Source organism: Podarcis gaigeae, assembly GCF_964106915.1.
Source record: "Podarcis gaigeae genome assembly, chromosome: 1".
NCBI lineage: Eukaryota > Metazoa > Chordata > Lepidosauria > Squamata > Lacertidae > Podarcis > Podarcis gaigeae.
In genome coordinates, this window is record NC_139678.1 from 51062636 (window position 1) to 51076593 (window position 13958).

Below are 13958 nucleotides of genomic sequence, written 5' to 3' on the forward strand. Positions count from 1 at the left end.
GTAACTAGAGCTATTTCTTTAAATAGAAGTCATCACTCCACTTTAACATCGTGTCTGCGCTGCACAGAAATAAAAGCCAACTCTTTTTTCCTTTGACAAAGGCACCAGTGCCCAGCGCAGATCACCTGCCTACCCATTTCCTCCTCAGTATGTTAGGGAAGAATGATACACCCACCTGGGGGCTGTGTCTGCAGTAAATGGCATAGAGCTCAGCAAGGAAATGTAGCCCTCACGGTAGAGGAGCAGAAAAGGCTTCATCTGAAGTGCAACCCTTTGTTAAAAGTATGATGCAGTGCCTAATAGGCACCCATTGTTGAAGTCCCCGTCCCCGTCCCCCCCAGTTACACAAAATTATGGTAAACAAGCACATGGAGCTGTGTGTGAAATGACAGAACAGCCTTTATGATTTGGAAGTTTTTTGCTCTCAAAAGAAAAGTGCCTCCAGGTCTGCCTACAATAAATTAAGCAGATTGAAAGAGCAATCCTATAAACCAGAACTTGCTACCATGACGACAGGGATGCCACTGAAAGCAGGAGGCCTGGCAAAACCATTAGGTAAAGAAAGGAGGTTGCCATGGGCAGCTGATCTGGGCTGTTATGAAAGGGCAGCAGATTACCCATTATTTTTATTTTTATTGGACTTTTAGCACCAAGGAAGCTGAGAGCCACTTGGTGAATTATCTGCCTCAAGTGCCAATATAACTTGACTGGCCTTGGGGATTCTGGACCTTGACCTGCGCAGAAGTAGGATCATTTTTTTGTTCTGTATCAGGCCAAGAAATTGTCACATACTAGTTTACTGGGCATTCACTCTGTTTTGTTTATGGTGAGGTTAGACGTTGTGTCAAACAAGTGTTATTCCATACTTTCCAGGACATTTCCACATTACTTTCCTTACTGCAAAAAAAAAAAAAAACCAGTCTTGGGGAAAAGCCCATTTGTTGTGCAGGGACTCCAAATCAATTCTACTTGTATGAACTGAATTTATCACTCAATCACACCTGACAATCTGCAAGTGCTCTGTGTCTCAAGCCAGCCCTGGATGGTAGCATCCCAGTTGCACCTTCTCAGCAATCTGTAAAGAATGCAGCTTCTCTCATTTTAAAAAATGGAAAAAGATTCCTCTTGGATCAGACCAAAGGCATGTTTGGTCCAGCATCCCTTTTTCGCTATGGTCAACCACATATCACTGAGAAGTCCACAAGCAGGAGACAAGGGCGAAACTGACAGCTGCTGAAGACCTAAGGTCCCCAAATTCATGTGTCAATAAATTGATAGGTCAGCAAAGCAAGTACATTTGGACTTGGGGGTCACTACAGCAAAAAGTTTGGGAGCTGCTGCACTACAGGACCAAAGAGGAAGTGCTTCCAAAGCTGAGGCTTCATCCTACGTACACACAGAAGATATAAAGTACACTCACCACCCATGTCTGAAACCAGTAGTTTCCCATAGGTGACAGAGGTCTGACACGCATGTGGAACTCCCCTCTGTAAAAGCTTTCCCTTGATGTCGTGAATATTTGTTATTGCAGAATGGAAAGGGGAAGGGGGCCATTTCAAGAGTGAACAGTTATTCTAGCTGCCGGAGCTTTTAATGTGAGCAACAAATGCAGATTAATATACATTAAACCCAGTAGTTAGATTGCTGCTTATGAAAATAGTCTATATATTTCCCCTAAGAGCTTGTTCACATTTTATGGTGGAAAAACGAAGTAATTTCTCCAGGACTATATTTTTAGCTTACTGGGTGGGTGTAGTGCTGGAAGACTATTGGAATATTTTGACGTAGGCTCTGTGGGTCCTTACTTACATGTACATGTTCGCAGTCTAATAGTCCCAAGGCTCTGATGGAATCTGGCTAAACCAGAGGAGGGGAACTTTTCCAGTCCTGAGATCTTCCTGGGAGCCACATCCTATTGGTGTGTGGGTCCAAAGGCAAAAGAGGCAGAGCAAATATCACTGTTACCTTTGTACAGCTCTGCTTCTCCTCCATCCAGACAAGCAAGCAAGAGGCATTATTCGGGTTCAAAGACACATTCCAGCTAGGCAGAAACACTCTCGGGGGAAGTGAAATGGGACCAGCTGGTATGGCTGCATAGCAGGAGTGGCCTGGGAATGAGTCCCAAGGGCCGCATAGAGAAACCTTGAGGGCCCGTTTGGCCCATAGGCTGAGACCCCTCACCCTTGGGCTGAAGTAGTGCATTTTCAGAGAAGACCTTTCAAAGGTCACAGCCTTTAGTACATCTATTGGGCTTTTAGAACTCCTGTGTATGTTGGATTCCTCCCTCCACATTTTATCCTCACAACAATCCTGTGAGGTAGGTTAGACACATTTGATTTCCTTGAGAAATTGCTTTGTATTAGCAATTAGTCTTGAGGAAGACCTAGGTGTTCCCTCCAGGTCATGCAGCTGCCATTGCCGGGAGCCTGGAATTTGCTTTCGTTTTTACAGCACAGTGGTACCTCAGGTTACATATGATTCAGGTTACAGACTCCACTAACCCAGAAATAGTGCTTCAGGTTAAGAACTTTGCCTCAGGATGAGAACAGAAATCGTGCTCCCGCGGCGCGGCGGCAGCAGGAGGCCCCATTAGCTAAAGTGGTGCTTTAGGTTTCTTCAGGTTAAGAACAGTTTCAGGTTAAGTACGGACCTCCAGAACGAATTAAGTACTTGACCTGAGGTACCACTGTATTATGTTTTTTCTTTTATTTTTCTTTTTTGCATTGTGATTTTTTGTGCTGTGAACCGCCCTGAGTATAGAGCGATGTGCAAATTTAATAACAGCACATCTTTTATTTGCTTGTTTTGAAAAGCAAATATGCTTTGCTCCTACCAGCAAGGATAGTCCCCATGCAACAAGATTTCTTCCTCATCTATTATATTATAAGTATATTATATTATAATTATATTATTATAATACAATAGCTACCGGGGTATTGCTATCAGAATGATAGATCTAGGAGGGAAGCTGCTGTCATCATTTCTCAGTAATTAACATTTCTGTATAAGCCCTCAGAGAAACACTGCTCAGCTCAGAGACCTCTGCTCACAAAGGGAGAGCACAGCTATTATTCGGTGAGTGATGGCAGGCCTGCACTTGCACTGAGATTTGCTAAATTAATAACCCCTCAATTAAATAATGAAGAATCTGAACAACAGAGCTGATGCTGCATCTTTTTTTTTTTTTAATTTTGCTGCTCCAAAGCAATTGCAGAGCTAGTAACAGGAGGAAAAGAGTGATATATTTAAAAAGAAAACTAGGCAAACAACAGCTGCTAGACTAAGAGGAAACAGCGACCTGCAAAGAGAGGAAGTTCATAGAGGCCAAGCTCGCAATAACTCTTAATAAAATACAATACAGAAAATAGGATCTGAGAGTCTCCAAAATACAATATCTTAAGGGATTGGCAATAATACAAAATAAGGTTCATTATGTACAAACAATTTCTGCTTTTGGTCTCTGTACAACCATGTGAACTTGAGGCACGCATGGACTATGCCCAGGAGCATGTCTAACTATGGAACAGTGGTTCTTTATGCTGGTTTTGGGTTGGGACAGAGAAGGGTGTTTTAGGGGTGGGGTGGGGAGGCTGCAGCGGTATGTGTTGGTCCCTGGTGGACTTGACTGGAGAAGAATTGTTCTGAAGGATCTCTCCATCCCTACATAAACTTTGGAAAGGAAAGCCATGGCTGCAGCTTGCTGACTTTTACATCTGTCCCAAATGTCACCAGGAAACATTCAATGAATGGGGGCATGCAAGGAACATACACTTGTCCCTACCATCTCTTCAGTCTCACGTTTTAAAGGGGGAAATCATAGGTAAAAGGAAAAGTCCTTGAGGTGGCTTGTCTAGAGAAAATTGAATGAAAAGACTGTCTGCAAAGATCGGTCAAGAACTGGGATAAGGCAAGTGTGTTCCTCATCACTGAGGAACTGATTCATGGGGGTGCTTTGTGAACTTTGCTTAATGTTTAATGGGGGGAAAGCCTCCTTTGAAGAACGTTTCTCTATTTCTCTTATCTGAACATTTAACTGTAATATGTCTCTGCCTTTGAATTCTCTACATTTTTTTAATGTAACTATGTAAAAATAAGTCACAAAATAGAAATTTAGCTTTTTTCTGACACGGAGACAGACACAGCTGGGGAAAATTTATATAGTACAGATTTGTGTGCCAAGAAGTTGATAACTTTTGGTGACATATTGCAGAGAGAGGAAAGAACATAACCAGTGGCCATGGTGATTGTGAGTGGGGGTAAATTAGAGGGCTGACTGAGGCTTCTGTCCAAGTTGCCAGACGCTATCCCTGATTGTGGGGAATGCAATTTTGACACTGGGAATCAAGTGTATAAGAGGCGGAACTCAGGACCAATTTGGAGATATCTAAATGGAACATCCTCTCCCATGTGCTGTGCAATCCTATGCATGTTTATGCAGAATGAAGTCCAATGGACCTTCTCCCCTAGTAAGTGTGTTTAGGGTTGCAACCCACGCCCCTTACAGTGTAATCCTGCACATGCTTACTCAGGAGTTAGTCCCACCAAGTTCAATGGGACATACTCCCAGGGAAGCATGCATGGAATTGCAGCCTTAACCAGGCATCTACTAAAGGATCCTACATCCAGGCAGAAGAGGCCTTGAGGGTTGGCAGCTGCTACAAGTATTCAGCTGCATCACTGGAGATTCTGTCTCTGCAGAAAGAAAGAAAAAAAGTACCAGTCAGTCATTCTGTCACCTGCTATTTATTTCGCAACTCTGGCCTCTGATAACTGCTCTGTTGCTGCCTCCTCCTCATTATAATCATCATCATCATCAACAAAACAACAACAACAACAACAACAACAACATTTTATATATTTCTATCCCACTTTCTCCCCAGAACTGGGACTCAAAACAAGTACAGATAAAACACAAAATCCTTTATTCTATTTTTTAGGTTGGCTGGTGAGGTTCCTCAGAAGATTCTCCTATTTCCTTATTTCTCACTGTCAGTTGAGTGGGGTGGGGTTCTCTTTGCCTGGACCAAGTTTTCCCAAACTTGGGTCTCCAGCTGCTTTTGGACTACAGTCCCCATCATCCCTGGTAGCTTGTAGTCCAAAAACAGCTTGAGACCCAAGTTTGGAAAACCCTGGAACATAGCTCAGAGTTAAGAGTTTATGCTGTGCACGCAAGAGGTCTCAGGGAAGGATCAGAAACTTTAGGTTGATGGTTGCAAACTGAGAAGAAAAAACACAGCTTGCCCTTGCAACTCATGAAGACTGCAATCAGCAGTGATGTTATGGCATGGAAATAAACACCATGAGTGGCTGACGCCTGCAGATCTGTTAAAAGCACAGGAGTAGTGGTTAGTGGTTTGCTTTAAAGTTGGCAACCCTGCTTAGACCCCACGTTGCACTTCGGAGATGGAATATAGCTGGAATGAGCTGGAAAGAGATGAAAGCCCCACACCTGCTTACCTCTCCTGGAATTGTTTCTTGGGGTTAGTGAGAGCTGAGCTGGTCTGGTTCTGATCTGGCCCCTCCTGGTGGGGCTTGTGCAGGTATTTGGCTGTTTCATGGGCCACAGCCAGGGGGCTGTGCACATGCTCCTGAGGTCGCTGTTCTTCGCTTTGGCGTTGGTCAGCTTCCCACTTGTCAGGATGCTCCACAGAGATGAAGGAGCTGTAGCCTTCCTCGAGGGAGCCCCCATGCTCATCGTAGAAAAGAAGGCGCCGTGACTGAACTGAAAAGGGAGAGTTTTGTTAAGGGCTGAGAACAGGAACTTCATGAGGCTGTTCCCAGCCCACTCCCATGTGCCAAGGCATGTAGATAAAGCCAGTCACAGAATATAGAGACATCTTGACTATCACACACAAACTTATTGCAAGGCTTTGCATTCTCTCCCCTTCTTGTTCTCAACAGCTACAGAGCAAGCAGAAATCTAGCAGGTGAGGCAGTCATTTGCTGCATCTCCATAGGAGTAAAAGTTGCACTGCTTGTCATGCAGTTCTTGGAGGCTAAAAAACCAGGCCAGAAAAAAGTGGCAACTGTAAGAAAACTTAGTTGTCTGATACCTGTCCAATATTATTCACTAGAGTGAATTCAGTGGGTGTGTTTTCATAGGAGACCCATATAGTTCCACTTTCAGGTCCCATAATTTCAGGACAAAGAAACAAAAACAATTCTTCCTAAAATCCAGCTGTGGGACCCAACATTTATTTTTCATAAAATGGTGTCATGTGATCATAATACATCCCAAAACTATGTGAAAATGTTTTCTGACCACTAGCGGAACCCTTTGACACCAGAGTTGGGGCCAAGTCTGCATATTGCAGGCCTTCCAAATAAGTTTCTGCAAAACAACACCCTTATGGTAACAACTTCTTCACACTGTGGTCATGATGTGCAGTGCTACTTCCATGTGGATGTTGTATGTAGAATATACCAGGCCAATACCAGAGATTTTTGGTGGCTGCTACAGAGTGAAGTTGCCACACAGAAGCTGTGATTTATAGGCTGCTGCTTTGTTTGGGCCAAGAATGTGCAGCGAAAGGCAGCACCTTTGAACATGACATCTGTACCTTTAAGGAGCAAATAAAGTCCTTCCTCTGCACAGCCCCATGCCTGTATTTAAACAGAGCTGAGCTTGATCAGTGTTTGAATGGGAAGCCTACATATGTTGTTCCAGCTTTTTAAGGGATGGTTGGGATACAAAAGCAATAAGGAAAAAGCACTACTAAAACTGCCACTGAGGCTATAAAACAGACTATCCCAACTGCTTGAGGGCTTTAAAACAGGCCATCTGTTCTGAGAGAGAGAGAGAGAGAGAGAGAGAGAGAGAGAGAGAGAGAGAGCTATTCTCCCTCCCTTCAAGGCTTTCAGCCGGTCTGGCTACCCAAGGGCCAATATATACACATTGCAGCTGCCTCCCTACTGAGTGTTGGCTGAGCCATAAACAAACAACTTAGGTCTGATTGTGGCCTCCATGCTGCCAGGCTTTAAAGCAGACCATCCTGCCTATGGCCGTATACAACAAAAGGGTACCAGCTGTTAGGAAGTTATTGGAGATTTTTAATCCCCCCCCCCCCCATTTCAAAATGCCAGCTCAATTGAGATGAGGAAGCACTTAGACCTAGTGCTCATGAACAGCAGATAGGTTGGTAAGCCAGTGTCTGGACTGTAGCATTTCAGACTGCAAGTGAGGCCTCAACTGAATAAATAATTCTTATGTACTTATTTAATATTCCCCCCCATCCTTTCCCAATGAGCTAAGAGCAGCATACAAGATCCCCTGGCACCAGTAGGGAATCACAACAACCCTCTGTGATAGATTAGGCCGAGAAATATTGATACTGTCAGGTTTATGGCTACATTAGGGACTTTAAGCAGGCAAAATATGTGCTCCCTTTTCCATGACATCTAATTTTCCACAAAGAGGAAATTTGTATGAAGGAGAAAGCTAGCGTGGTCAGGGAGTAACAAAGGAAGCTGCTTTATGTGAGGGCTCAATGGACAATGAGGCTGACCGGGTACAAGGCAGCTGCCTGTGTTTCTCCTTGGCAAGCTAGCCCTCTATTTACAGGACTTTTAAAAAATGGAGAAGCATTCCATAATATCAATCCCCCTCCCAAGTACACTCCTTGTACAATCTAAAGTGGTACAGCCCACAGGCTTATGTGGGAACCAGGCCCTTGTTTCCAGCTTGTCTTGCCGTGTGTGTTAGGGAGACTCATTAGCCCAAAGAAGGATTTTAGATCAGAGGGCTGAGTTGGAGTGACATATATAGGCCCCATTTGCACTTTGAAGCAGTATCATACCACTGTAAAACATCATGGCTTCCCCCAAAGAATTCTGGGAAATGTAGTCTGTTAAGGGTGCAGAGGATTATCGGGAGACCCCCTATTCCCCTCCAGAACTACAATTATCAGAGTGGTTTAACAAGCAATGTCTCTTCCCAGAGACCTCTGGGGCTTGCAGCTTTGTGAGTAGGCGTCTCCTAATAACTCTCAGCACAATTTTAAAGGCAGGCTGAGAGTGAACAAATGAACTGGAAGATCACATGTTTATTTGAATTTGGGTTTTATCTTCCAAGGTCAGGGAGACTTCCTGGCTAATTGGTTTACTTCCCATGGTGGGAGAAACAGGAGAAGAAGCATCTATGAGGAAGAGAAGGAGAATGAATCATTTTTAAAGGGCAAATGAGGCTTCACTGTACAGCTAGGCCATAGGACCATGTAAAGAATAAACTGGAGCAAGCAGCTCTGGAGGAAACTTCTCTCAGGAAACAAGAGCAATGCGTCACTCTAATCCGTGTTTCCCAAACTTGGGCCGCCAGCTATTTTTGGACTACAACTCCCACCATCCCTAGCTAGCAAGACCAGTGATCAGGAATGTTAGGAATTGTAGTCCAAAAACAGCGGGAGACCCAAGCTTGGGAAACACTGCTCTGTTCAAATGATACACTCTTGTGAATAAAACAAACCACAGGGACAAGACTGGCTGTGTACACACCATACATTTAAAGCACGTCTCCACCCAAAAAAATCCTGGGAGCAGTAGTTTGCCTTTCACAAGCCTATAATTCCCAGCATCCTTAAACTACAGGTCCCAGGATTCCTTGGAAGAAGTTGTGTGCATTAAATGAATGGTACATATGCAGCCTTGGCTAGAGACAGAAGGATAATCTACAGCATTTGAGGAAATGGCTGGCTGGATTCAGCAGTGACTTGGGTAGTTCTGGCTCTTCAAGAGCGCTTTAGTAACAGTTAGATGACATGTGACTCACTTTTACTGGTTGTGTATACGTCTGACGCTGGAGCTGTTTTTACTGTCTGCGATGCTGAAGAGAATTCTGGGAGACACGGCATTAGGGAGCCCAGAACCAGAACAAAGCACAAAACGAGGACCTGTGGAGGAGGTGTGGCAGAAATAGTCAGTGCAGTCAACAAAAAGGGTGTGGATATGTACATGAGTTCACACAGGCCAACTGAGGAGAAAAGAAGGAAATCATAAACTATTAAAGTACAGTGAAAATCAACAGAATTCAGTTACTAAGCACATATTTACTTTAGTATTTAGTTTAGATGTGTGTACAGTGGTACCTTGGTTTGCTTATGTCTTGGTTTGCATACATTTTGGAATACAAACACGTCAAACTCGGAAGTGCGTGTCCTGGTTTGCAACCTTTTTTGGGATTACAATCCTTTTTTTGGGGGGGGGATTACGAATAAATTTTTTGGGGAAGCTCCATTGGCGAAAGCATGCCTTGGGTTACAACCTGTTTTGGTTTATAAACGGACCTCTGGAACGGATTATGTTGTAAACCAAGGTACCACTGTACTTATTCCATTAAAATCCCAAATGCCATTATGATACTTGCAAGCAAACCAAACCACCTGACATTTGAATATTCAGGTTTTAAAACAAATTATTTACTCCATTTCTGTTCTGCCTTTCCTCCAATGAACTTGGGGCTGCATACATGACACACCCACACACCCACCCAGTTATTCTCACAACAACCCTGTGAGGTAGAATAGGCAGAGAAAAAGTAATTGGTCCAATGTGAGCTTAGTGGCCGAGTGGGAATTGAAACTGGATGTCCCTGGTCCTAGACAGACACTTTAACCACATTTAGAAGAAAAGTAGGAGAAACAAAATTCAGAGACCACTAAATTAAAACATGTCATTCTTGCCCATAGAAGGCTGACACCTCCCCCCCCCCCCCGGCAGGACTTGTGATTTGTCTCACTCTAAACAAAACATGAACTGTAACAAATGTTTCTTCTTGGATTGCCACTCTTGGGTTTGTCTGGGGGAGACAAACTACAGATCTGGCCTAACACTGTCCAAGTCCAAGACCACCTGGGGTAAAAATGAGATATATGTACACAACGGAGAAATAAAGCTTAAGTAACCAAGGAATGGATAGCATGCAGACCTTACCATCAAGCAGGTCCCTGTCTGTGTGGAAGCCATTTTATATGGCCTAGAAACTTTCCCTGCTACCAGAGCTTGCAGCTTTTGTAGTTGCTGGAGGAGAGTCCTATGAGAGAGCAATTTTTTACATTTAAAAGAAACTGTTAAAAAAAATCAGAGAAAGAAAGAAACAGAAAGAAATCCACAGACATTACAAATTCAGAAACTCAATTATTATTTATTGTTATTTATTGAATTTATATACCACCCTATTCCTGGAGGTCTCAGGGTGGTTCACCCTGAGTTTAATACTTTCAATGTTCTTTTTTCCAGAAATACTATATGCACAATGTAAGATATGAAATGTAAAAATCAATTAAATGTTCTGCTGAAGATGTAAGCATGTCAGAAGAATACTTATATGAACAAGTCATGCAAATGAGATGCTCCTTTAGCTAATGCTACCTATTTACAGACCCTTATCAACATTAAACATGGAGACTGTCTTACAAACTGCTCTACCATGGTAGGGTATGCACATTCTCAGTGGCAGGTTAAATGCCTATTTTTGTTAAACCCCAAAAATGCTGATATCCTTTGGGATTAATGCCTGAAAACCTCATTTGTCCATAGGTATAATGCTGGGGTTGTTTATTTTTCCAGTAGCTGCTATCTTTTAAAAGAACAGTGTGAACAGTTTGAGGCGGTAACGTAATTACTGCTGCACATCGTGAACCATGGATTCAGACTAGAGCTGGATTAGAGTACGTAGACCTGGGAACCATTTCAGAATACCTGCTTTAATGCACACAAACAGTAGTACCAGAGAGGAAAGAAGAGTGAGACGGGAGGGAGCAGGACGGGTGAGATCTATTATTCCAAATACAACCAACAATAAACGGAACTCCAGAATTCATGGGAGAAAGGGTTCATAAACTGAACACAAGGGTTCATAAATTGCCCAGCAGATGGCAGTCACCAACCACCAACATAGCTACTTTAGCTACAGAGAAGCTGAGAATATGCTCAACACTTCCAGGGTCTCTAGGGAGCAGCATCAAGCCACAAAGGTAGGGTCAGAAGCTGCTGTTAGGCAATCAGAGGAAATGAGTGTGACAAAGAGTCTCTGAATGAGGGCAGGGAGCTCAAGTGCAAGGTCAAGTGTGCTGGCAAGATTAAGTGAGGGGATAGGTCCTAGATAACAGGGTCAATGATGATAGTTTCCCCCATTTGGTTGAAGTCTTGCAGATTACAGAAAGCTCTGTGCCTGATGGGAAGAGCCTGCAAAGGCAGCATCTAAGGCTGATTACAAAGGACATTAAGCAAACCATTCTGGGAAGCTCCTCTAGAGGTGCTTTATTCCTGCACTATTCATACATATGCTGCTCACAAAGGAATGCCTTAATTCTGCCCACGGATGAAATTTGGGTGCATTTCAGAGGGCAAATAAGCCCATACTGTTTGTGACTAACGGGAATGCTGGAAAGAGAAGACCAGGTCCTGTTTCTGCATTGCTCACCTAGACCAGGAGTAGCCAATGTGGTTCCCTTTGGATGTTGTAGATCACAGCTCCCATCATTCCTGACTGTTAGTTATGCTGGAGATGATGGGAGCTGTTATCCAGAATATCTTGATGGCACAACATTGTCTTCCCCTGACAGAAAGTTAATCCTCTATAAAGAAAAATCTGTACTCCTGGGTCCTTCTTCCTTCTCAGCACCTCTTGGTGTGGATAATACATTTGTAAAGCTGAAAAAGCTATTCATGTGACTCCGGCCAGTGGGCATGCGTGGAGAAAAAGAGTGAAACTAGAGCACAGTAGCCTAGTTTAGGATGTGAAGGTGTTGCCCCCAAACCTGCTGTCTTTTGCATATGTTTTATGTGCTGTGACTTTGTTTTGTTTTGGCCCTTCATGGGAGGCTAGGCAAAACTCCCGGTCCCTCCTGTTGTCTTCTCCCATTGCTACATGAAGCGGATATTTTGTCTTCTCCATAAGCATCAAAGGAAACAAATTCCTTGGACAGATATTCTGCCAGACGGGGATAAGGGGGCCTCAAGGATTCTTCAGGCAGAAGCCCAGCTCACAGCATGAGGCGATATCTGCTGCTTTGTTATGGCAAGTGTAGTGCCTTGGAGGGGGTGGCACCACACCAAAACCTAAACCAGAACCGTACAGAGACAACTCTCCCCAGATTATGAACAGAGGGGGAAACGCACAAGCTGGGGTCAGTCTGCTGGACTAAGGAGCTATCACATCCACACCACATATTTTAAGCACATGGCTTCCGCCAAAGAATCCCAGAAACTGTACTTTCCCCCTCTCAGACCTACAGTTCCCAGGATTCTTAAGAGGAAGCCATGTGCTTTACATGCAGATGTGGCCTTTGAATTTGGGGGCAGCAGTTTAGCATTCTGTTCCCAGCCTATTTGTTGCTAACAGGCCTGCCATAAGAACTCCTCTAAAACTGCTCCTCTTGTAGCTGCTAGACTCTTTTCTAAGCTTTCATGTCTCTAGGTAACACTCTCCACACCTCAAAGAACATAGAAGAGAGTTTCATTTAATGTAACCAAAGGTCAGAGCCTCAACCACTCAGTCAGTATAGAAGGCCTGGGGAAAAAGGAGAACTCCACACAGTCCCTTGTTCCTTCAGGCATCTTGATTGGCTCTGAGCTCAGCTGGTTGTGTCCCCCCCCCCCCCCCGTAAAACCCTCCCAAGAGATCAGGTTCTAATCTGGACATTTGGCTGGTGAACTTCAGTGACTGAGCCAGGACTGACTTCCTTGCTCCCTTCACCTTAGCCCCATTTAACCCTCATCCTGGTTGCTGACTCTTGTTCACCATGGCCTGTTCCACACCCTTGACTATATAGAATGCTTCCCAGGATAATGATTCCAGCTTATAGCTACCTGACCTTGGCAAGCACTCTCCCTAGAAACCAATCTACAATTAATTTCACTTCAGCTGTCAACCAGTTGGTCCCAAGGCCAGGCAGGCTACTGAGAGAGAGGCAGGAAATGGTCCACTCAGAGGTGCCCCCATCTGCACCTCCATCTGTCAAAAGTTCCTTCCTGGCTGTCATAACACAAACATTCCTCATTTGCTAACCAAACCCAGCTGACTAGCTGCTGCTACTGGAAAAATGAAAAAGTTATACTTCGGGGTAAGCCAAAGTCCGCCAAAAAACCTCTTCTCTTTTTGTTCCCAGCCTTCCCCTGACCTCCCTTTGCTTGGCACCATCCTTCAGTCAAAGATCAAATGTGGGTTCTCCTCACCTGTTTGCATTTTCTAAGGTCTCTACTTTTTTCCACAGTTCATTGTTTTCAGATGTATAACTTTCAACCCTGGAGAAGTAAAAACAAGCCCCATTTTAAAAATAAAGAAATCCATCAGCCTGATCCACGCCCACCTCCAAAATCTAATCCTTAAGAGCCAACCTAGATGCAGCAATGAATTGCAGGTAACATTCACAGTTTTGTGATGTAAATAACAGCAGCAAGGAAGCTTCAGAAGTCCCTAAACTGTTAGAGTAGGGGGGAACTTTAACTCCTTCTGTCCCTATAATGGTCCTGACATAATAGCTTCTCTGACATCACAATCCTACACGTGCCTACTCATAAGTAACCCCCCCTTTAGGTTCAACAGGATTTACTTTCAGGTGCATATGGTCCTGCTGCTGCTATTTGCATTTCAAGAGAAGCTGCACTGGTGCCACTCTGGAGATCCCTGAAATGCAAATAACATATTTGGAAAGGCAATTTTATCAAGACTGTGGCAGAGAGAGAGAATGTTAACCTTCCTTTCCCACTCCAGTCCCAAGGCTGCTCAGAATTCCTCTTAGATGCTGTTTGCATAACAAGAAACACTTTTTTTTAACTCTTGGGGGGAACTGATTTTCTAGATCCATTTCAACTGGTGTTTTAGGCCTGGTTTTGGTACAGAAACTACTTGGGTTGCCCTGTGTGATTACTTCTGTTGGGAGAGAGATGAGAAACATGTTCCTGTTAATTCTCCTTGACATCTCAGCAGCTTTTGATACCATCAATCATGGTATCCTTCTGGA

The 13958-nt window shown here is 43.9% G+C and overlaps 1 protein-coding gene across 2 annotated transcripts in view; it reads right to left on the bottom strand.

The window, feature by feature from the left end:
* Window positions 1–3162: 3162 nt before the first annotated feature.
* Window positions 3163–13958, bottom strand: part of CREB3L1 (cAMP responsive element binding protein 3 like 1) — a 79961-nt gene continuing 69165 nt past the window's right edge. Inside the window, exons 8-13 of one of the 2 annotated variants that reach the window (XR_014567270.1) lie at window positions 13171–13239; window positions 9925–10024; window positions 8765–8885; window positions 5458–5722; window positions 3989–4692; window positions 3163–3539 (exon numbers count right to left, since the gene is read on the bottom strand). Coding sequence is in view for 1 of the 2 variants with exons in the window: in XM_083751476.1 (XP_083607602.1) it covers window positions 4656–4692; window positions 5458–5722; window positions 8765–8885; window positions 9925–10024; window positions 13171–13239 (592 nt within the window). In the remaining variant the exon portion in view is untranslated. Of the gene's footprint in view, window positions 4693–5457; window positions 5723–8764; window positions 8886–9924; window positions 10025–13170; window positions 13240–13958 lie in introns of both variants that reach the window. The other variant, XM_083751476.1, reaches the window with a different exon arrangement.